Genomic DNA, 22,570 nt, shown 5'->3' on the forward strand with positions numbered 1-22,570 from the left:
ATTTTGATGTATAAACAATTCCAAAATGACAAAAATACAATCAGTACAAACAGAGTTATTGAATTTTAAAGTTTATAGTGAAAAATAGTGTTGAAGTGCACATAGCAGTACTGAGGGATAGTTGGTTCTGCCAGACCAGGACAAAGTCACAAGTTCAGACTGACCATGATGGAGCGTGGGCCGGCTACAGGGACCCAGTTAGGTCTGCTGAACAAAGTACCTTACATCCTGGATGCGGAGCGTTGCATGCTTATTGTCGAAGATGTGATATGCAGCAGAGGCTGTGCGTCAGTTCCAAGATGCAGCATGGCTGCTGTGTGAGGTCCTGTTGCGGTGCACAGACATAATATCGACTCCAAAATATCGTTTGGACATAATATCGACTCCAAAATATCGTTTGGAGAAAATATCGACAGGACAGAATATAGACAGCCAAAATATCGTTTTTAAGGTAAGTGAAGTAATATCGTTTTTAAGGTAAGTGAAGTAATATCGTTTTTATTTTTAGGGTTCAGGGTCAGTTTGGGGTTTTTGGGTAAAGGGGTATTTTTAGGGTTCAGGGTCAGTTTTGGGTTTTTGGGCATAGGGGTATTTTTAGGGTTCAGGGTCAGTTTTCAGTTTTTGGGCAAAGGGGTATTTTTAGGGTTCAGGGTCAGTTTTCAGTTTTTGGGCAAAGGGGTATTTTTAGGGTTCAGGGTCAGTTTTCAGTTTTTGGGTAAAGGGGTATTTTTAGGGTTCAGGGTCAGTTTTCAGTTTTTGGGTAAAGGGGTATTTTTAGGGTTCAGGGTCAGTTTTCAGTTTTTGGGTAAAGGGGTATTTTTAGGGTTCAGGGTCAGTTTTCAGTTTTTGGGTATTATTTTATTATATTTTATTACTATATATATATGTTTAATAAATATGAAATAAAAAAATATTTATTTAACTTTCATTAATTATTTAATTATTATAAGTTAATTTAAGTAATTTTAAGTATATTTTAGTAATTAATTATTAATATTAATTTAATTTAACACTGTTTTTAGTAAATACGATATTTTTTAGAACTATATTTTTGTAAACGATATTTTTAACTCGATATTTTTGTACTTACCTGTTTGTAGATAGAAACTCGATATTTTGACTGTCGATATTTTCTCAACGATATTTTTGATGGTCGATATTCTGTCCGTCGATATTCTTTCAGTGATCCCCTGTTGCATCGTCGAGGATACTGTCAACAGGGCTTGCGATGTGAAGTTCTGTGTCGATAATGCGGGTGCAGCACAGGTGATGTCTCGGTTCCAATGAGGGGTGATGGTTTGATGCAGAATGTGGCATTGGCGTTGAGGCTGCAATGATGAGGGATGTGAGGAGCTTGGGCAGGGGGAAAGTGTTACGTAATGGCATTTTTTAAGGCGATGCATCGGTCCTAAGAAGTGGGAGGTGGCGGCGATGCAAGTGTTTTGGAACGGGTCCAATCCATACAGCCACAATGATGCGTCGCGTCTGCTCAGGGATGCGCCTCTCAGCCGAGGAGATGCATAGGTTCTGCTTAGGGGTTGCGTCATTCAGCAGAGAAGTTGCCTTGGTTCCAATGGCATGCACCTTAGGCTCCAGGGTCCAGGAATGGGGTGGCACCCCTGACAGGGTAGACTCGCAGATGGCAGGGTCCAGAACTTCTCTGCTGCTGAAGGACTGCTGCTCTGCCAGACTTCCGATTTGCTGGGCTCCTGCTTTACTATAATGACGTTCTGCCCCCTGCCTGGGTGAGAAGGCTTGACCTGCATCACTTGACCCCAGCACCCAGAGTGACACCAAGGGCTAGATGGCTGGCGGCCTGATCTAAAGCCTGAGGGACATAACAGGCTTTCAACCAGGAGGCCAGCCAGCTAGTCCCTCTGGATTCTTGGGTCAAGTGACGCAGGTCCAGTCCTTCTCACCCAGGCTGGGGTCAGCAAGCCAGCAAGTCAAAACAGCAAAGCAGGAGTCCAGCAAACCAGCAGTCCGGCAGAGTGGCAGTCTTTCAGCAGCACATCAGTCCTTCTTCCTGACAGAGTATTCATAGGTCCCAAACTGTACTGTTTTGGTGGTGTCTGAGGACCAATACTTATATCCAGTGTTGCCTTTGAAGTAGGGGGACTTCAAAGACATACCTTTGTAGTGCACAGATGTCCTCGCTTTCTACCCTGGCTCCAGACTCACTACAGGGTGGTATGCAGCCCTTTGTGTGTGGACAGGACACAGCCTATACAAGTGTAAGTGAGGCTGTGCCCAGCTCCTCCTTCCCATACTGTAAGAGATGGTGCATTGAGACCCAGCTAAGGTCCTATTCTGTGTGGCCCTCTAGAAGGAATACACAAAGCCCAACTGCCAGCTACACCCATCCATGTGATCAGAGATGGGCCACTTTCTAAAAGTGCCATTTTCAGAACAGCGATTTAAAACCCGACTTCACCATAATTTTGGATTTGAAATTGTGATTCCAGAGGCACCAGACCTGAAGGGTTTATCTCATATCAACTGGAAATTACACTTATAAAATGTAGTAAGGTTATCTCAATGTTATCCTATCCTATGAGGTGGGAGGATAAGCCTTGCAGTAGTGAAAAACAAATTTGAGAGTTTTTCACCACCAGAACACATAAAACATAAAAGTGCATGTCCTACCATTTAAATGTATTGCACCCTGCCCTCTGGGTTGTCCAGGGCCTACTGTAAGGGTGACTTAGATGTACAAAAAGAGAAGGTTTGGGCATGGCAAAAGGTTTATTTTACGATGCTACACCAATGCACTCAATATTCAAAAGATTAAACTCAATTCCTCTTGGTTTTATGTGTGTGCATCCCTGTCGTCGTGCTGTGTCTGAAGGCGCCGAACGAATGATGACTGCAGGAATGCCAGATTTGGAAAAACACTGCCTGGCTGATGGGAGCAATTATATTGAAAACTTCTCTACTTTCTTTGCTGAATTCAAAAAGTTTATGGACGCTATTTTCAATTAATACCCAGTCATCCAAGGTTCATACTCTTTCTTTTCCGGAGTGAGAACTCTGCTCATGTCGGCTCGACTGTTATGATGAGATCCCTGAGGAGGGGTCGTCAATGACCCGAAATGCAGGTTTAAAGAAAATTTGTGTTTAATGTACCACCTCTACCAAGAGGTAATTGGTACAGAAGAATTTTCCTAATCAAAAAAATATTTGGGGCATGCGGCTTTAAATGTATTTAAGATACAAGAGGGTCTCCCAGATCCCCATGCCCTGGGGACTGCCACCTTCCCAGGGCTAATAGAAAAGAAATAGGGGCCTCCCAAGGCTAATTAATTTGTTATGGGGGCCTTATGGACCTGCCTGGGTCCCGGGGACCACCAAATCATCTGGGCATAATTTCGTTTTAAAATAAGAGGGAGCATGCAGCCCCCCTCCTGGGCTGTTCTCGGCCCCTTGCACTGCCACCTCTCCAAGGTAGGTCCTATGTAATTAAAGGAGGGGGGATCTCGGCCCCCCTCCTGGAACCATTAATGGCCCTGGGGACTGCCATACCCCAGGGCTGGCTCCTGCTATGTCCCAGGGCGCCCACATCCGGAACATAGCTGTTTGCTGTGGTTTGGTGGGAGCTTTAACCACTCCGGCCAAACCACAACAAACACTCCACTTCCAGCAACAGAGAGCAGAGAAAAGCTTTAGCTTGCTGGTAGCAAACCATTCATCTGTGTACCTGCCAAGCAAGCAGGTAAGCCGACAAATTGCTTTCAGACACAGGGAGCTGCATGTTTAGCAGCTCCCTATGTCTGAAAGCAATGCTGGCTCCAGCAAGAGGCAGGGAGCCGTGAGGAACCGCGGGGCCCTTCAGGCTCTCCCACGGTCCAGTAGAACAATGGCTGGCTGTCTCCTGGCTGTAAAAAAAACAGGCTGGCCCCCGGGGGAAGTTACAGAAGGACCAGCCCTTTTTCTCATTCACTCTGCAAAGGGGCCTTCTGGTGCACAACTTGTTAGGGGATGAAGTCTCCTTAGCTGGTAATTGTCCTTGGGGGCTAACAACCCTTCCTGTTAACTCTAGTTAATCTCACACAGCAAGATGGCTGAGATTTGATCCACAGCCAGCCCCCTTTCTCCACCACTATGCAAATGCGCCTTCTGGTACACTACTGTTTGGTGGATGAAGTTCCCTTAGACTCTGAGGGCCCTTGTGGGGCCAACAACCATTCCTGCTACCTTCTGTAAGTCTCCCACAGTGGGATTGCTGGGAGCCTGTTGGAGGACCCGCCCCTTTCTCCACCACTCTGAAAATACACCTCCTGGTGCACTGCTGGTTCGGAATTAAGTCCCCATGGCTGCTGATGGTCCTTGGGGGCCAACAACCCCTCCTGTTAACTCCAGTAAGTCCTACACAGCAGGATTGCTGAGAGGTCATCCGAGGTAACGCCCCCTTTCTCCACCACTCTGCAAATACACGCCCTGGTGCACTACTTGTTGGGGACTAAGGTACACTTTACTCCTGAGGGACCTTGGGGGCCAAGAAGCCCTGCTGATACCTCCTGTAACATAGCAGAATTCCTAAGAGCCTTTGGGACCTTATTAAGTGTTTAGCCATGCATAGCATGGCTCGCAGAGCCGAGAAGTGCCAGTAACGGATGGAATAACTGTGATGTAACTGGCACCTCTGTAAGTAAAACCTTGAAAACAAAATGCATTGTCTCTCGCATAATAAAGCCAGAGCTAAAAATACATGAAAACAATTCATGTGCAACTCCCAAGCCAGGAATCTGGCATATATTCTGCCGGCACTTGGAGAAAGCGCAGCAGAAAGGTGGGCATAGAGGCCAGATTCTTTGCGCAAAATAAAAGTTTAGTTATTTCATCCCACCACTGCCCCTCAAAAACATCAAAGTTGGTCTGTGGGCAGAGCGAGGAAGCCCCTCAGCTGAGCCATTGAGCCCCACATAGGATACGTACACACTTGCCACTGACCTCCAGATAGCAATTGCCGTCATCGGATGAACATACAGAAAACACGATTGTTAAAGATGACATGCGGTGTTTGTGTCAGACAGTTTCAGCATGCACGAAATGGCAGGAATAAATAAATAAAAAGTGCCTATACCTTAGACATGGCCAATAACAACCCATCGCCATCTATATGACCTTTGTAAAGCGAGGTGTAAGTGCTAGCGGTGGGCGAAATTTGAGAAGTTGCGCTACGCAAAGCTCCGCGAAACGGTAAAAAACTCTCCGCGAGTACGCAAAAGTTCCGCAAACATGTGGAATTGCACGTTCCACCCGTTCGCGATGCTTTTTTCCTGTTCGCAAACACTGTTTGCGTGCTCGGGGAGAAATATCCCCTGAACACGCATTTTCAAAGCGCAAACAAGCAAAAAAATTCCACAAAGCAGTAGATCGCAGAATTTTCAGCACTTTCGCATTCTCCGGGGAACGGGAAATAACCCAAATTCCGCAAATTCCGCGAGCAAAATGGAATTTACCACCTGTGGCCCTGTAAATGCTGTATATGTGCTGACCACCACAGAGAAGGCACAATCCTGATAGAGCGCACAGGTCACCGGACTCTGATTACCATACTCACCTGGGCCTATAAAACAACATAAACTTGTAGTGAGTTTAATCAGGTAACCTGTGCCCTTTTACTCTAATCAGTGATTTATGATTTTCATTTAGGACCTATACCATTGATTTACCAATCCTTGTCAACAATACCTAAAGTCCTAAGGGATCAAAAGGAGTTAGAATAATAGGTAGAAAATAACATTTGCACTCATATAATAACCACAAACTCAGAAAAATGTTTACATTCTTTATCTAAAATTTTTTGAATGTCTTAATCCAAACATTTAGCAATAGAACATTTTCAATCAGGAAGATAATGATTAAAATGAAGATATGCAAAGATTTTATAAGGCAGTCTTTACCCATTTGACATTAAAGGGTGGGGAAGAGAAGGAAACCTTACAATGACATACCCACATAGAATATTTACCTAGAATGGTCTGAAGAACTAACCCTGGCCACGGATTAGTCAAAGGATTGAGCCCCAAAGTGTAAGTGCTAGCATAGACGACAGGTGCAGACCAGAAATCAGGACAGGTGCAACTAGATTTGGATCAGGACAGGACCTCCACAGGCTAAGACCGGCACCCAAAGTTAAAGTTGCTACGCTAGCGCTACAACCCTCTTTGCAGCTAACAGCCAGAACCCCGATTGGGTCATGGAATTCTCGGACAGAGTGCTCCGCCAATACCCTTACTCCCGAACCCCGATTGGGTTATCGAATCTTCTGTCAGACTGCTCCGCAGCACCTCTGCTCTTGGTCACCTATTGAGTGCATTGGGTCAGTGACAGGTCAGCTATTCTGACAAGTCAGACAAAATAACTAAGCCTACCCTAGTTATACTATTTTCAGGTCAGTGTACCACCCCCCAAATGTTGCAAGTGTACAGATACCCAAATTTGTTTGGACAAAAGACGGGGAGAGATCATCACACCATACCAAAATGAAAATTTTGCTTCTGAATATTCTAATAACGTTCCCGCCCATCAAATTTAATTTTCCCATGTATCTTTATTCCACCCAACAATGGATATTCTTATAGAAATACATTGTTAACAATGTTCTCTTCCGCCTAAGGTTAGCGGGTCATCTTCCCAGGCACATCTTCCAGTGTGCTGTAGCTTGGCATTGCTTCAAGGTTAAATGACTTCAGTTCCTTCTGAAATTGTACATGCGAGATGTGGGTTTTCAAGATGAAGTAATAGCACCTCCCAGGCCCAAGATTGTCGTTACATAAAAATAGAAAAGAAACAGTTTTAGAACACGGGATAAATGAATGCACTGTATACTACTTATCTCTACTCTATTCCCATTACTTTATTTTAACTATAGCATTATAGGTTAAGCAGAACGAACAGCTTAGCAAAAGCAGCATTGCAAGCTTCATGCATGCTGTAATACAGAGCAGCCATCTCAGTTCTAGTGCGCAGAAGCAAAAGATTCCCTCCAAAGCAGAGAATACGTCATGTCACATGAATGTGACAGACGCATGCGCAGTAAGAAATCCCACGTAGCAGCGGGCATTGTAATGCAAGCGGGTTAACGTTAGTAAAAGCAGATTGAAAAGCTTCCCATAGATACTAGTGTCTTTGTGTGGTGAAAATATTAGTACATGAAACATGTTTATTATTATGTTATGAGTTAATAGAGAGGGCTGAGTACAAGCAAGTCGCTCTGCGTGCGAATCCTTGCTCCATCAATCCTTAACTTCGAGCTGTGCAGAACAACCAATGCAGCGTATTGCATTGAATGTTTATTCCGATATCGAGGATGCCTTAAAAGTGATCTAACTGGGATTCAAAACTTCCCACACACTCGCTTCTTGAGAGTTAGACTTGCACACCATTGAAAGTTTAGAGAAAGTATGTGGCACAAAATGGTGACCAGAGGTGCTTTATGAGCAAAACCAGAAAATTCTGCATGACCTATGATCAGCGTTGGTAACATCTATACCCTCTATCCCTATAAAAGTTCTTAAGCCGAAGTAAAGGAGCCAGTAGCCATGGGAGGTTACAAATGAAGCCAAGGCGGTACTAAGGAGAGACTAACAAGCCTATTAAGGAATTAGAAGCCGGCATTTACGAAGGAAGGAAAAAGGCACAAGCCAATGAAAAATATGGGCAGAGAGTGTGCAGTGCTTCCCTTCCATACAACACTACAGCAGCTCGCCAGAACAGCGCACTTGCACTGACTCGAACTAAAAGTTGTCTGAATTACGCCTGTAAAAAAACACATATCTTTGGTGAAACAGCAAACTCATATCTTTGCCCTGGCTGACGTTGTAAAGTAATATCAGGCCCTTCACTCAAAATCAATGGCACATACCCTTGTGCTGCTGGTGCAGAGAGCACAGGGACTAGATGGAGGATGTGCCATAGGTCACAGACCACCGCTGTGTGCAGTTGGGCCAGTGAGTACTAGGGCTAGGCTCGTCAGAGCTGGAGAATTTCAGTACCATGCATGTCCTGTATTTTAAACATAACGGGGCATATTAGCAAGCGGCAGCGATAATTATCGCTGACCCCTGCTAGCGTGAGGAAATCTATCGCCCGCTATCGCTGGCGATAATCTCCATGGTAGCGTTGCATTAACAACGCTTAACGCCATGGGGATAAAAATCCCAGCGATAGCGGGGATTATCGCTGTTTTCAATGGAATATCGCTGGTTTTCCAGGGATATTCCATTGAAATTGGCGATAACCTTGCTGATAGGGCAGGACAATCTTAGCCATGTAATCCACCTCCCATTGGATTACATGGCTAAGAACAGGTCACAAGCAGGCGTTAGGAAAGTAGCGTTAACTGTGGTCAGCGCTACTTTTCCTAACGCTCTGCTTATTAGGGAGCAGCTTGTTAATAGGAGAAATGTCGCTTAGCGACATTTCTCCTATTATTTTGCCCTGGAACGCCCACTTTGCATCTCATTAGAGATGCAAAGCTGGGCGTTATTGACAAGGACGCAAAATCAGCAAAATACGCGATAGCGTGTATTTGCTGATAGGGCGAAGAAATTATCGCCGCTTTTCGGCCGAAAACGGCCGCAAAAACGGCGATAATTTCAAATTGCCTGCCTTGTTAATATGCCCCAACGTCCTTTCAAATTAGGTTTTTGGGGCATTTTTGTGGCTTGCATTAACATACATTATTTGTCTTATGACTGCTTCAGGATAGCTTCCTGTTAACAAATACTGCCAGGGTCAGGGTACCCTTCACCGGTCTGCAAGCATGATCTGAGCCAACTAAACTTCAGTGCGCTGAAAGTAAATAAAGGCAGTAGAATTAATGGCCTTTAGCAGTGGCCCCCCAAAGCCAGGCTAGAGGCTGACCAGATGTACCAATGCGATCTCACTCAGCAACTCAATACAGGAGCAGAAAAAGTACATGACACTGTTAGCACATCGCGTCTTTTGGGTTTCTTGAAGGATGTGTACACTAAAGTTCATTATCGAGTGAAATACTTAAAAAATAGGCTCAGCAGAGGGGATGCTTCTATTTCTACTGCACAGTGTAACAAGACCCCACTCATAGAGCGATAGGAGCAGGCACAACACAATGGCTTTCCGCCTATTAGTGAGAGCGCTGTACTCTTTCAAACCTTTTCACACCAGCAATCACTGATTCCTCCTCCTCATTTTATTAACTAAATACCACTTTCCTATCTCTCATCCTTTCTTTCTCTACCTTTTTCTTTTTCCTCGCTCAAAGGTAATGCAATGTGTCTCCACTCTAGTAAAGCCACGGGCCACGAATAGTTACTTTCGTTTTTTTGTAACAGCACAATAACAATGTCCTACATTGCCTTCTCTTTCTCTGTATTGTATAACAAAACAAATTATTTTCTAATAACAATTGTTGAAATAAAAAAAATATATATATTTGAAAAGAGAAAACGTGCACGGTGTTGAGTCGAATGATTCTCCAATACATAAGGTACTTAAGTTTCCTTTAATGAGAACTTGAACCCACATACAGCCAGGGAAGAGCAGGAACGGATGCAGCCGTCAGTACAGCTCTCAATCTTCTCTGTGTTCCAAATGCAACACAACGCACCAGAACACAAGGCCATATTCAAAAGTAAATGCATACCTGTACTGTGTTACTGACTCGAGCATAGCTCCAGCCAACACGAACACGAGACACAACACATGGCACTCTGAATGTATCATAAACAGTCACCTTAAAATAAACAGTAATATTCACAGCAGGGTTGATTCGCAATCATAACCACGAGCCCAGCACTGCCTTCCCCAGACCCCGCTCATCAAGCGATATGAGCAGGCAGAACACAACGACTTTCCAAGCGTTCGTGAAAGCGCCTTACTCTTCCGAACCTTTGCACACCAGCAATCGCTGCTTCCTTCACCACATTAAAAACATATTTGAAAAGAGAATGAGCGCATGGCGCTCTGAATGTATCATAGACACTTACTCAAAGATCAATGTGATAGCAGTCTATGTTTTGGGGTCCATGTTTTTGTATAATATGTTTTAGCACTGTGCTTTTACATAATTCCATTCTAGAGTAACTTAATTATTCTGTGATGTATGTGGGGGAGGGGGGTTAAGTTGACATTTATGTTACTATGTGTGGGTTCTTTCATTCTACTCTATATAATGTGCTAATGTTCTATTTGTACTTGCAGATTGTTTGGTATAATTCTCACCAGGTGGGGTGTGCTGTTACCAAATGTCCTCAAAAAGCATTAACTTATTTCTATGTCTGCCACTACTGCCCACCGTAAGTATGTCCTGAGAAGACAATGTATTTGTCAGATTGTTTTTTAACTGTTCTTTCAATACTTATGTGTTGTAAGCTGTGCAATACAAAAAGATGCAATGACAACACAAGTGGACACTTATAATGTTTAATCTCATGCAACCCTGCATTTAAACCATCTGGAGCCATGGAAATGCATTACGTTAATCAACATTATGCTAGTTTTCAATCTGCAATGTATACGGGCACCCTCAAAAAGGTTTCCTGTTAATGGTATAAATACTAATGGTTGGGATCATGCATTCTAATAATGGGTGTATTCAAGAACCGGGCTCAACTTAAAGTTAATTGTATGTATTTATGTGTGATTGGTAGTTCTGAAACCTAGCTGAAAGACAGAATAGCGTTGTATTGTAGATGTACCAAGTCAAATGCAACAGTCACACCCACACATGCATGAATGTGTTTCTTGTGTAGCTCAAACCTATCCACTAGTTAGAGGGGTACTGTACTGTACTGTACTGTACGGTAGGTGTACCAATTCAAATGCTACAGTCATACCCGCATATGCATGATTATAGGGTTCGTATATGGCAAGATCCCAACTACAGGTTACCAGTAGTTCTAATTTCATGAGGAGATATGATGAGGAGTTATTGCACAGGACAGATATATGGAGTTTGATTTAAAGAGGTAGAATTGCAAGTGGGAACAGACAGGAGATTTAATAAGGGATTTGAGGGATACAGAAGATACAATAGATGTGGAGATTGAGATGGGCTCGCCATCCTTAATGGGTGTCTGATGTACAAGCAAGTTACACAATAATGAGGCATTGCTTGGTCAGGGTGGTTCTCAGTTCATTGTGGAAGTGAATGATAGACAAAACTAGCTGGCTATCAATACGCATTTTTTGGCAGAGAACACTTACCTTATTCAACTTTCACTTTCTAACTTTCAGTTTGGTAATATCTCTTGTCATATTAGGCATAGCACAAGAGTTTAGGACCTTGACTAGGGATGACAAACATTAAAGGTGATCTGGGTGGATAACGAGAGCAAATGGAGGTCTGTGAAACTAGGAGTCATTACAAACTTTGGGGATTCAGATTTGGAGGTTAGGATTTTCATGAAATTAAGAGACTCAAATCCCTGGAATGTTTATTTTTAATAAAACACTCTGCTTTACAACTAAAATTGCACTCACTCTGGTGACATTAGGGACTTCATTCTCTTATAATGTGCAATCTAGAGATTGCAACATGAATATGAAGCATTTTCTTTCAGTCAGTAAGATCACGTGGCACCAAGAAAGGTTGTAAATAATGGTAGATACTCAGAAAAGTGATTACATGGCTGCCATTCAACAGCTGCCACTGAACAAAAATAGTGTACAATTTCACCCTTGTCATGATAATCCAGAGTGACAAATAGGGTACGCAAGTGGTTGGAAACCTAGAAACACTATGCTTCATTTAAATGAGTGCTGCTCCTTACATAAGGTATACACTGGATATTTTCACTTGTGCCATCAACAACTAAGACAAAGCCATTTAAACCAATTCTAGGACAGATCATTGGCCAATTACATTATTCTCCGATCTGAATGACATAGTACACAACTGAAACCTACTGTAATCCCAACACAAGTTAACATAATTAACACAGGAAGGATGTGTAGACAGCCTTCCATGAAGTTTTTAACCATATCTTCCATACCGCAGTCCTCGGCTGATGCCAATCCAGATCGTCTTCTTGAATTCCTGTTAGACCTGGCATCCATAGGGTGGTCTTCACTTATACATTTTGCTTTTTACCTCCACGTTTTGCTGTATCTTTTTGTTGGCCGTAGGACTCTGAGCATATTACCACTGCTAATCAGTGCAAAAGTGCATGTTCTTCTTCTCTAAACATGCATGTTATTGGTGTATACCTGACTGACACATGTAATTTACTTGTAAGTCCCTTGTAAAGTGGTATACCATATACCCGGAGCCTGTAAGTTAAATCCTACTAGTGGTCTGCAACACTGCACCCACAGAATTAGCCTTTCAAACTTGTTTCAGGCCTTCCACTGCAGTGCTTGTTTGTGCAGTATACTTCCACTACGACTTGGCATTTACAACTACTTTCCAAGCCTGAAACTCCCCTTTTATTACATGTAAGCCACCTCAAAGGTAGGACCTAGGTAGCATTACTAGCCGAGTGCTATGTAAGCAATTTGAAGGATATGTACTGTTGTGGTTTGCGCTGCCTGGTAGTGAAAGACAGCCTATTACATTTTTCACTACTGTGAGGCCTACCCCTCTCATAGGTTAGTATTAGGAATTCCATTATAACTTTTTCAGTAATAATTCCCGATTAGAGCAAAGTAGCTTTTTGTTATTTCATATGTTTGGAATGGCATTGATAAATTCTACTTACTGGTGAGGGTTGATTTCACTTTACTATTTTAGAAATTCAGATTTTAGAAAGTAGACATTTGTCTACACTTACTGCTCTGTGTTTCTGACAGCCTGTCTCCAATACACGTGTGGTCTGGGTGACAGACACATGTATGCATTCCCTCTAGACAGTCACAATACAGGAAGCACAACTGCATCTGCATTCATCTGCATACTGATGGGTCATCCTGGGCAAGAGGAGGGGCAGGAAGTAAGATTTCACTTGATTAGGTAGTGTTCTGTCTCCACACAAGGGGCTGATGTATCACCCATAGCTAGGCTGGCAGACATAACTGGGTAAAAGGGGACCTGAGCACTTTAGTTTTTTTTAAGTCACCCCATACATCAAAGGCACTTTTGGGTATACGTATTGGGCATCTGACCACATCAAATCAGACACTTTTGGACCTGTAACCAGACGTCACTGGCTTCACCCCTTAACATTGCCAGAAGGGCTGCTGTGCTACCAGGGGGGACTGTCAGTTTGCTCCTGCCTTGCTGTGCTGGCCTGCTGCCTACTACCTTTGCCTTGTGATAAACTTCCAGTGTTCTCCAAAAGCGTGTTGGCTGGCCCCTGTTCATCGAAGTCTCAGGATCATCAAAGACTTCAGCTCTGCTGTGGATCTGGTGGCCGAGCTCTGAGAAGAAGCGTAGTGTTCTGTACCATTTGCTTACTGTATTTATCGAAATGCACCCTGCTTGGGTGCAGAAGCAGCTGTTTTTATTTTGCCCCAAATCAATGCTCCAGTTAGTTAGACTTGCGCTGCAACTTCCAGCAGCTGTGCGTCCTTACTTCAACCCCTGTTGCAACGCCTTCCAGTGTGGCTTCTTTGTGATGCGTTGCCCTGGGGACCAGTGGTGTGGCTAGAAGCACAAGGAATGTTACCCTTTGGCCACTGCTGCTGTGAATCAGGAGGAAAACCACTGCGACTGCCTTAACAAAACATGGACAGTCCTGCACTCCTTGCCTGTCCCCCGTGAATACGGCTGGAAAAGTACTGTAGTTGGGAGTCGGGCTCCCGAGGTCCCAGACACTGATCCATGCCCTCACTGATGGCCAATCTTTGTTGGACTCCCCTGATCCAAGGGACCAATTCAAAACCATATCCCAAGTGCCGTGTTGAGTAGTGTTTTCTCGCCAAGGCAAGGAAATAGTATACATTAATCACAACCTGATCGTAAGTGCTGCTAGCACAGTATTGAACTAACTAATTGGAAATCTTGCATTTCATGAGATACTTTGAACCAGTATAACTTGGAAAGTACTTATGAGATTTTTTTCATTTGGTCTTGATTTACTGATTTACTGATAATACAAATGCTTTTTTTCATAGGCCTGCATGGAGTCTTTTTGTGGTGTATTCATTGGGTTACTGTGGGTGGGTGTTGCACAAATACTTTACACATTGCCTCTTTAGATAAGCGTGCCTGCTATGCACTAAGTGACCAGAGGGTGAGCACAGGTTATCTCATATGTGTATCTAGACTACCCTTACTAAAGTGGTGGGTTCTGCCTGGACTGGGTGTATAACTTAGCCAACCAGAAACCCCATTTCTTACAACCCCCCTGTCTCAAAATCTTCAGAACCCTCAATGATTCCCCACGTGAGTCAGAACTTGAAATGTCTGCCGAAAACAAATCAAGCTGGAGTTCACAAAGAACCTTTTAAAGATCACATGAAGCAATATTGCAAATCAGTTAGTTGGTCTGGGGCAGGCACTAAAATCAAAGTATCCCCCATTAGGGAACCTGGTAGCTAAAAATGTGGCCAACCTTTTTGTTAGAAATGTTTTTTTTACTTGGCTAGAGTATGCACCTAAGCTAGGCAGTGCCCACAACTCCATTCAGGGCAAGTAAGTTACACACCAAAGATAACCTGTGTTTACTCTCTGGTAGTTTGGAGCAGAACAGGCAGACTTATCATCACAGGCAATGTGTTAAGCGTTTGCACAACACACATAAACCCAATAATAACACCACAAAAGAGGATCCACACAGGATAATATAAAAATAAAATGTATTGAACATAACACAGGACCAGAAGTGACATGAATCGCAAATACTGTGTCAAATTGACAATTGCCAAGCATCATAATGAGTGCAATATGTAAAACACCTATATGTTGCAAACATCAGGAAACAACATTACTGTGCATACTATGCAGTCACATTATATAGTACTTGTTATCCAAACAAGACAGGCCAAAACAACATACATCAATATATAAAGTACTGGTAATGCAATAGATAATGACCAATACACATAAATCACCAATATTACCCTAAACACCTAGGGTGCAGCGCACCTGCACTCCTGTTAAGCTTTATGCACTAATTTAGGCACCAAACATAGGGCATAGCAGTACCAACATGCCTATTTGGGGGAATACAGTAATTTATAGTTGTTCAGAAGTATCCAGTTCTAGATCGAGTGCCTCCGTCGAGGACTCACCCATGATGTAAAAAGCACATGGGACTGGCACCTCCTGGTATGTTTTATCCTGAAGGGGGGTGGGGTTAAGGCACCAATGTATGCCACGTTAGCGTCCTGTCCCCTGCCTGTTGAATTACTAAGTGCAGTGGCCCACGAGCTTTCAGTGCAGCTGATGAAGAAAACAGCCAGCCCCAGGGGGTGAAATACAATGGGAAGCACGGCATAATACCTGCACTGGGCCGCAAAGTCATCGTCAACCCGCAGGTTCCAGTGGTGGACCTCGCAGAGACCCCCACATGGGGGACTACCAAGGCAGCTGTCTGCGACCATCCGGTGCAGCTGTGAGAGGCAAGGGGCACTCACAGCCATTAAGGATTGCTCCATGCAAAGGGGCAGGGGTGGACCCACATGAGAATGTGAGGCTGCCTCATAATTTCCTATGAGGCCCACACGTTCCACTTTCCCTCATGGCAGAGTTCAGCTGCAGTCACGCTAAAGTGCCTCAGGATTAGAGATCGCTCTCCACGCATTTCACAGTAGTACTCCACCGACACAAGCAGGCTGGAGTAACAGAGCATTCAACGTTGCAATTTTTTCCCAGAGATCAGATGACATGTGCAGCAATCAACATGAGCTTTTCATAATGGGGCAAAGCAGAGACTTACCTGGGATTCCTGCAGGACAAAGGATAGGAGAGAAATCCCTGCCCTTGTAAAGTGGGCACAGGGAATGGTGACAGGCAGCAGGCCAGCAAATCCAAATTTAGTGGCAGAGTGGCGGTCCCTTCTTCCGCCCAGCAAACAGCAGGCAGTAGGCCAAAGCAGCAAATAAGTCCACATGAATGGTGGTTTCTCCTGGCAGCAAAACAGTCCTCTGGTATAGTATGTAGAGGGAGCAGCATCTGATTAGAGGTCCTTGAATTGTTTAAAATCATGGGGTCAGAGCCCCTGTAAGTATACTCAAAATTGTCTTTGTACAAGCAGGAACTTCAAAGGAAACCTTAGAGGTGCACAACACTGCCTTTTAGTCCCAGCCCTGAATCTAGACATCAGTAGGAGGTAACTCAGCTCTTTGTGTCAGAGCAAGACAAAGCCTATACAAATGTAAGTGTTCACTGCCTTCCACTCTGTAGCCCAGGAAGACTATCGGTATGCAGATGTAGCCCTTGCTGTGTGATGGCTGTCGGGAAAGAATGCACAAAGTGTAGCTGTCACCCAGGCCCACACATGAATTGGAGTCAGGCTGCAAAGCACAAAGAGTCAAAGGCCAGAGAAATGGCCATTCTTTATTATTATTATTTATTATTTATTTAACTTTTAACGCGCAACAGCTACCCGTAGTGGGTTTCCCGGCGCTAGGGATAGATTCAAGAAGAAAGAAGTATCAGGTATTATCGAGCAGACCAGGACAACGGGCAGATCACTCAAAAAACAAGGTCTTAAGTCCCTTCCAGAACCGCAGCAAGTTATTCTCCAATTTTAGAGCAACTGGTAAAGCGTTCCAGAGCTTGGGCCCTAGATGAGCGAAAGACCGCCCGCCCATTCTGGCAAGTTTGAATCTTGGGATAACAAAGTCTCCATTCCCAGAAGATCTAAGTGTTCGATGAGTCCTGTATGGTTGAACTAAGTTCTGTAAGTATTTAGGGGCTGTGCCCTGCCTAATCTTGAACAGATAACATAAGGCTTTAAATTTAATCCGGCTTGAGATTTTAAGCCAGTGTAAGTCACGCAGCGCAGAAGATGCTGAAGTTCTCCTAGGAACCTTCCGAAGCAGGCGGGCAGCCGCATTGTGGACTACCTGAAGAATCTTAATGGTTGCAGCATCAGCTCCCAAATAGAGAACATTACCGTAGTCCAGGCGGGAGACAACCAACGCCTGGACAACAGTTCTCTGAGTGGATAGGGGCAGCATCCATAACATTTTCTGGAGCCATCTTAAGATGGAAAAGCAGATCGCCGCAACCTTTGTAGCCTGCTGCCTCATAGATAACTTGTCGTCAACAAGGAAACCAAGGTTGCGAACCACTGTGGCTGGTTGTGGAAGTAGTCCCATATCACTAGGCCAATGTTGGGGGCCTCATAGATTTTTATTCTTGCCCCTTCTTTAAAGTGATATTTCTAAAATCATAATGTAAAGTCCACCTTCACTAGTAAGCAGGATTTATCAACACTATTCCAAACATACCAAACATGGCAACACTTCTCCTTCCAGATCAGGAATTATATATACACATATATGAGATTTCCCAATACTAGCCTATGAGAGGAGTAGGCCTCACAGTAGTGAGAAACAAAATAGGATGTTTGTCCTAACTAGGACATGCCACACAATAAAGGTGCATGTCCTAGCTTTTACTTAAACAGTAGGGCTACCTAGGCCCAACATCAGGGTTGACCTATGAGTAGTAAAAAAGGGAGTTGAAGGCTTGGCAAGTAGTTTTAAATGCCAAGTCATAGTGGCAGTAAACTGTGCAGGCAGGCTCTACAGTGTCAGGCCTGGGACAGGTGTGAAAGGCTACGTCTCTGTGTTGCACACACAGTGCTGTAGGGCCACTAGCAGCATTTAATTTACAGGCCCTGGGTATATGAAATATTACTTTCCAAATATTTACATGTAAATTCAAAACGCTAAACAGGTAAAAACCTATCATAACATGTTTTAGGGGAAAGAGCACATCCACTTTAGCACTGTTTTAGCAGTGATAAAGTGCCCAAAGTCATAAAGCCACAAAAAGTAGGTCAGAAAAATAGGAGTAAGAAGGCAAAAAGTTTGGGGATAACCCTGCAAAAAGGGCCAGGTCCAAAACTTTGCAACTAGGGGCAGCTTTTAACTTGTAAAGACACACTGTATATACATTTTGTAAGGTATTAGAGACTACATGCATTTGTTCTTGCTGCAGGCAATGTGGTGATATCAGGGAATCAACAATAAAAACCAGCCCACCAGACAAATTAAAATGCCCAACAAACCAAAAACTGGCCTATGCACTGACCCATCAGACCAGCCCTTCTGGCCTTATAGACCAGCCTGACCTAGTCAAAGAAGGTTCACTTTGCAACGCAACGCAAAACAATCAAGTGTGGAATCATCCCAGTAAATTGTGTAAATGTTTCTGGGAAAGTTCCATAGACAAGCCCTGCCATCTTGGACACACTTAACTTTTTCTGAGAGTATGACTAGAGAATATATTATGGCAGAAACAATAGCATTGCCAACTGAATAAATTCCCTCACAACCAGGTGTTAATGTTATCTTCTATAGTATTGACTATTGAATAAATGTGTAGAGTAGCTAATAAGCCGAAACCTCACCATCTCAGTTGAACATTACTAGGAGTACATTCATATACATACCTAGTCACCGCCACCAATGACATCAGGTCCCTGGTGGACAACGGCGAGACAGCAGCACTTATCCTCCTAGACCTCTCTGCCGCCTTCGACACCATCTGCCACCGCACACTACGTGCATGCCTCCACGCCTCAGGGATCCGAGACAAGGCTCTGGATTGGGCCACCTCCTTCCTCTCCGGCAGAACCCTGAGCGTCAGCCTCCCGCCATTCCGTTCCAAAGCCTCCGAGATCATATAGGGCGTACCCCAGGGATCCTCCCTCAGCCCGACGCTGTTCACCATTTACAACATTTACATGGCCCCGCTCGCACACGTAGCCCGACAGCACGACCTCAACATAATCTCCTACGCCAACGACACTCAGCTGATCTTCTCCCTCACCAAGGACCCCATTACCACCAAAGCCAACCTCCACAAAGGAATGAAGGCCGTCGCCGACTGGATGAAGACCAGCCGTCTGAAGGTGAACTCGTACAAGATGAAGGTGCTCATCCTCGGCTCCAACACTTCAGCCTGGGACGACTCCTGGTGGCCGACGGTACTGGGGGCAGCTTCGACACCCACCCACCACGCAAGCAACCTGGGAATCATCCTCGACTCAACGCTCTCAATGACCAAGCAAGTCAACACCATCTCCTCCTCCTGCTTCAACGCCCTCCGCATGATCCGCAAGATCTACAGATGGATCCCGACAGATACAAGAAAGACAGTCAACCAGGTCCTCGTCAGCAGCAGCAGACTCGACTACGGAAACGCCCTCTACGCGGGAGCCCCGATCAAGCTCATCAAACTACTACAACGCATCCAAAACACCTCATCACGACTGATCCTCTCACTCGCCACCGTCCAACGCATCCAAAGAACAACCACCGGTGGGAGATCCTTTTCCCACCTCGCCGCCAAGACTTGGAACACCCTCCCACTGAGCCTACGACAGACCCAAGACCTGCTGACCTTTGGAGGATACTCAAGACCTGGCTGTTCGATCAGGAGGCCCCCGCCCACCAGTGCCTTGAGACCCTTGCGGACATGTAGTGCTCTTTACAAATGATTGATTGATATAAATGGATCACTCCAGCAAGGAATGGGTCCCAGTAGTTACTCTCTTGTCAGATAAACCTCTGGATACAGCAATTCGCAGGCCAGTTCTAAATCTGCCCTTTCTTAGCAAATTCATGAGTGTTAAGATAATATCTCAGATAAAATACTTTGCAATATTATTCACCATTCTTCATAATAGACAATCAGGGGAACATTTATTAAACTTTCACGTGGTGAGAACGCCCATGCTCCACCCATGGAAGGCCTCCTAAGTTGACACGTAGCATAGCGCAGCACAAGCAGCTGCCTTGCATTACGGTTCTTTACGAAGCCATGCAGGGCTACAGAACTCAGACATTGCGTGGCTTTGTAAAAATTGCTCAAGCCTTTACATTGTCGTTGAGTTGCCTTGCACTACGCAAGGATAAGGTAAAACCTTCATAAATATAGGCCGAAGATTTTGATGATAGAGTGAGAGAAATTGAAATTGAACTTGAAATTGTTTATTTATTGTTCGGTTAGTTAACACCATAACAATATGCCAAATTCTAATTTTATAAAATCTGCTTCATATAAATATTACATCTCTATAAAAACATAAAATCCTAAAAAATTATGTAATTGTAAAATACTTTTCATAATATTACAATGATTTAACATTCAGTTCTTACTCGTGAAATCGTAGAAATTTAATCAATTTACAATTCATTTGAGGGACATTGGAGTCTAGTCCACATATGATAGCTGACCTGCATGATGATCTTATGCCTCTATCCTGAACTGAGAGAGAAACAAGCTCAAATCAGAGAAGGAAAGTTTTCCTTCTTCATTTGGGGCAACCTGAAAGCCTAATCCTAACCTTTCAAGAGCACCTGATTCTGTGGGCCATACAATGCTTTTCTAACAGATATCTTCACAATGTTGCTTGTCTGTGGTGCCAGTCATTCATATTAAATCACACCTAGCATATTAGATCTAACAGTGTCTCTCATGACAACAAAATGTGTGTCATTTGTGAACCCATAAGGATCTCAAATACCTCCCATTATAATAAAAATTCATGTATGACATCTTGTTAGGTGTTTTTCATAACCACCTATTTGTATTTGTATTTACGTGTCACATTTATAAAGCACAACTTCCACCCAAGGACGGTGCATTGGAACTGATAAAACTAAGGAAAATATCACAAGAAAGGCACAGTCCAGAACGGAAAGAGAGAATCAATAAAACAACCAAACTAACTTGTAACAAGAGGAACATAGCTAAGCATTTAATAGTTTCTGAACATTAGATTCAACTCTTTATGCAGATAGAATGAAAAAAAGTTCAATGTTTGAGCTGCAGCAATGAAAAATACCCTACTACCAATTGTTTTGTGAATTATTGCCTAATTTAGATCTTGGCAGACGGTCACGGATATGTTGTCCGCCGAAAGACAAATCCAATTATATCCTATGAGATTTATATTTCAGCAGATGGGATATCCTTCACAGTTGTGTGGAGTAAACCGTCTTCCAAGATCTAAATCAGGCACTATATCAGGAAACTGCCAAGAGACATTTTGTTTTTATGCCTGACCAGAATAATGTCATTGAAACATCTCATGACTGAGTGGAGTTGACAGATTTATGCACCACACATACTGATCGGAAAAAAATCCTCTGATTTACTGGAAGCCAGTGTAGCACAACCAGGGGCAGAGGAATAGTATCTTTAAGAATGAGGTTCAGAGCCACATTACTTATCATTTCTAAACCAGTGCCAAGACTTGAAATACTTTATCTGACAGAAAGTCTTTAAGCCCTAATCCCAATTTTATGGCTCACTGTGTCATAACCTTCTGTGCAGTCTAAACAAATCTGAACCACTGAAACATTAGTCATCCAGGGCAAAGTGGACTATCAGCTCTGTGCTCCTCCCATGATGAAAATCGATCCGGTCAGACTGATAATTCCATAAATATCATACTCCTATAGAATGTTGAATACCTCATTGCCTAAAGCATGGAATGGGGAGTAGAGATTAATTAACAAAGAGTGAGTCTGACTAGAGGATATGTTATGAAATGGATGTGGAATCCTGCAGCATGATTGTACCTGGACATGGTCAGAGCTCTGACGGATGGACATGGGTTTGTCTTTGGCAGGCCGTAAATACGTAGCATGGGTGGGATGCAGCCCTCAATAATTACTCCTTGACAAGATCTTCTTAACCGCTCTGAACACTAGCTCACCAAAATGGTGGCGTAACTGGTGAGGGAATAATGCTTCTACCAGCCTGCCACTTCAAACTTCCTTAAAAAATACAACATTTTTAAAGTACTGTTAGACCTGAAATCATTGGTGTGGTATTTCCTGGAACGTTTTTGCATTGACCCCCTCCTCCTTTTTCTTTGTTTCTTAAAAAAAAATATATATTTTTATTGCAAAGTTTTTCCCTTAACAAAAGGAGGAGAAAAAGCACATAGTAAATAAAGAAAATATATGTCATTTCATGAAAGTTAAATCCCAAACTTGCCAATATCAACAGCTTACCTGCCAAAATTCATAATGAAAGGTAAAAGGATCTAACTGTCAAAACTGCAAGTCGGAGATTATACTTATTAGAGAAACACAATAACCATTTGCCAAATCCTAGATACCCAGACTACAGAATAAGGATTATAAGATACACCTTTAGGATATGCTATTTAATAAATAAAGTGCACATTTACATAGTTCTGCATAAGTATTCCCGTTGATCACTCCGAACTAAGTTCGATATTGCATAAAATGATTACTAATTAACTCAACTTTAAATATTTCATAGAACTTATATGAATAGCACGATGCAGTATGCCGACATTTTCCATAAACATGATGCACAAATATCTTGACATAGTAGCCAAATATGGCTGATGTTTAAGGTAAGCAAACAATGATTATTTATTCCTTACACCGAAAAAAGTGTAAACCCAATAACAGAGATAAAGTACAGGTTGTGCATATCTGGCCCAACACAAATCATTACCATCTGGTGAGTTAGCCTGTAGGT

General features: G+C 43.4%; 1 protein-coding gene across 1 annotated transcript in view; it reads left to right on the forward strand.

The window, feature by feature from the left end:
• LOC144761289 (cysteine-rich venom protein-like) overlaps positions 1-22,570 on the forward strand; it is an 81,304-nt gene that overhangs the window by 38,281 nt on the left and 20,453 nt on the right. The window contains exon 7 of the mRNA XM_078646740.1: positions 10,189-10,283. Coding sequence (XP_078502866.1) covers positions 10,189-10,283 — 95 coding nt within the window. The remainder of the gene's footprint in view (positions 1-10,188; positions 10,284-22,570) is intronic.

Source organism: Lissotriton helveticus, chromosome 6 (genome assembly GCF_964261635.1).
Source record: "Lissotriton helveticus chromosome 6, aLisHel1.1, whole genome shotgun sequence".
Classification (NCBI taxonomy): domain Eukaryota; kingdom Metazoa; phylum Chordata; class Amphibia; order Caudata; family Salamandridae; genus Lissotriton; species Lissotriton helveticus.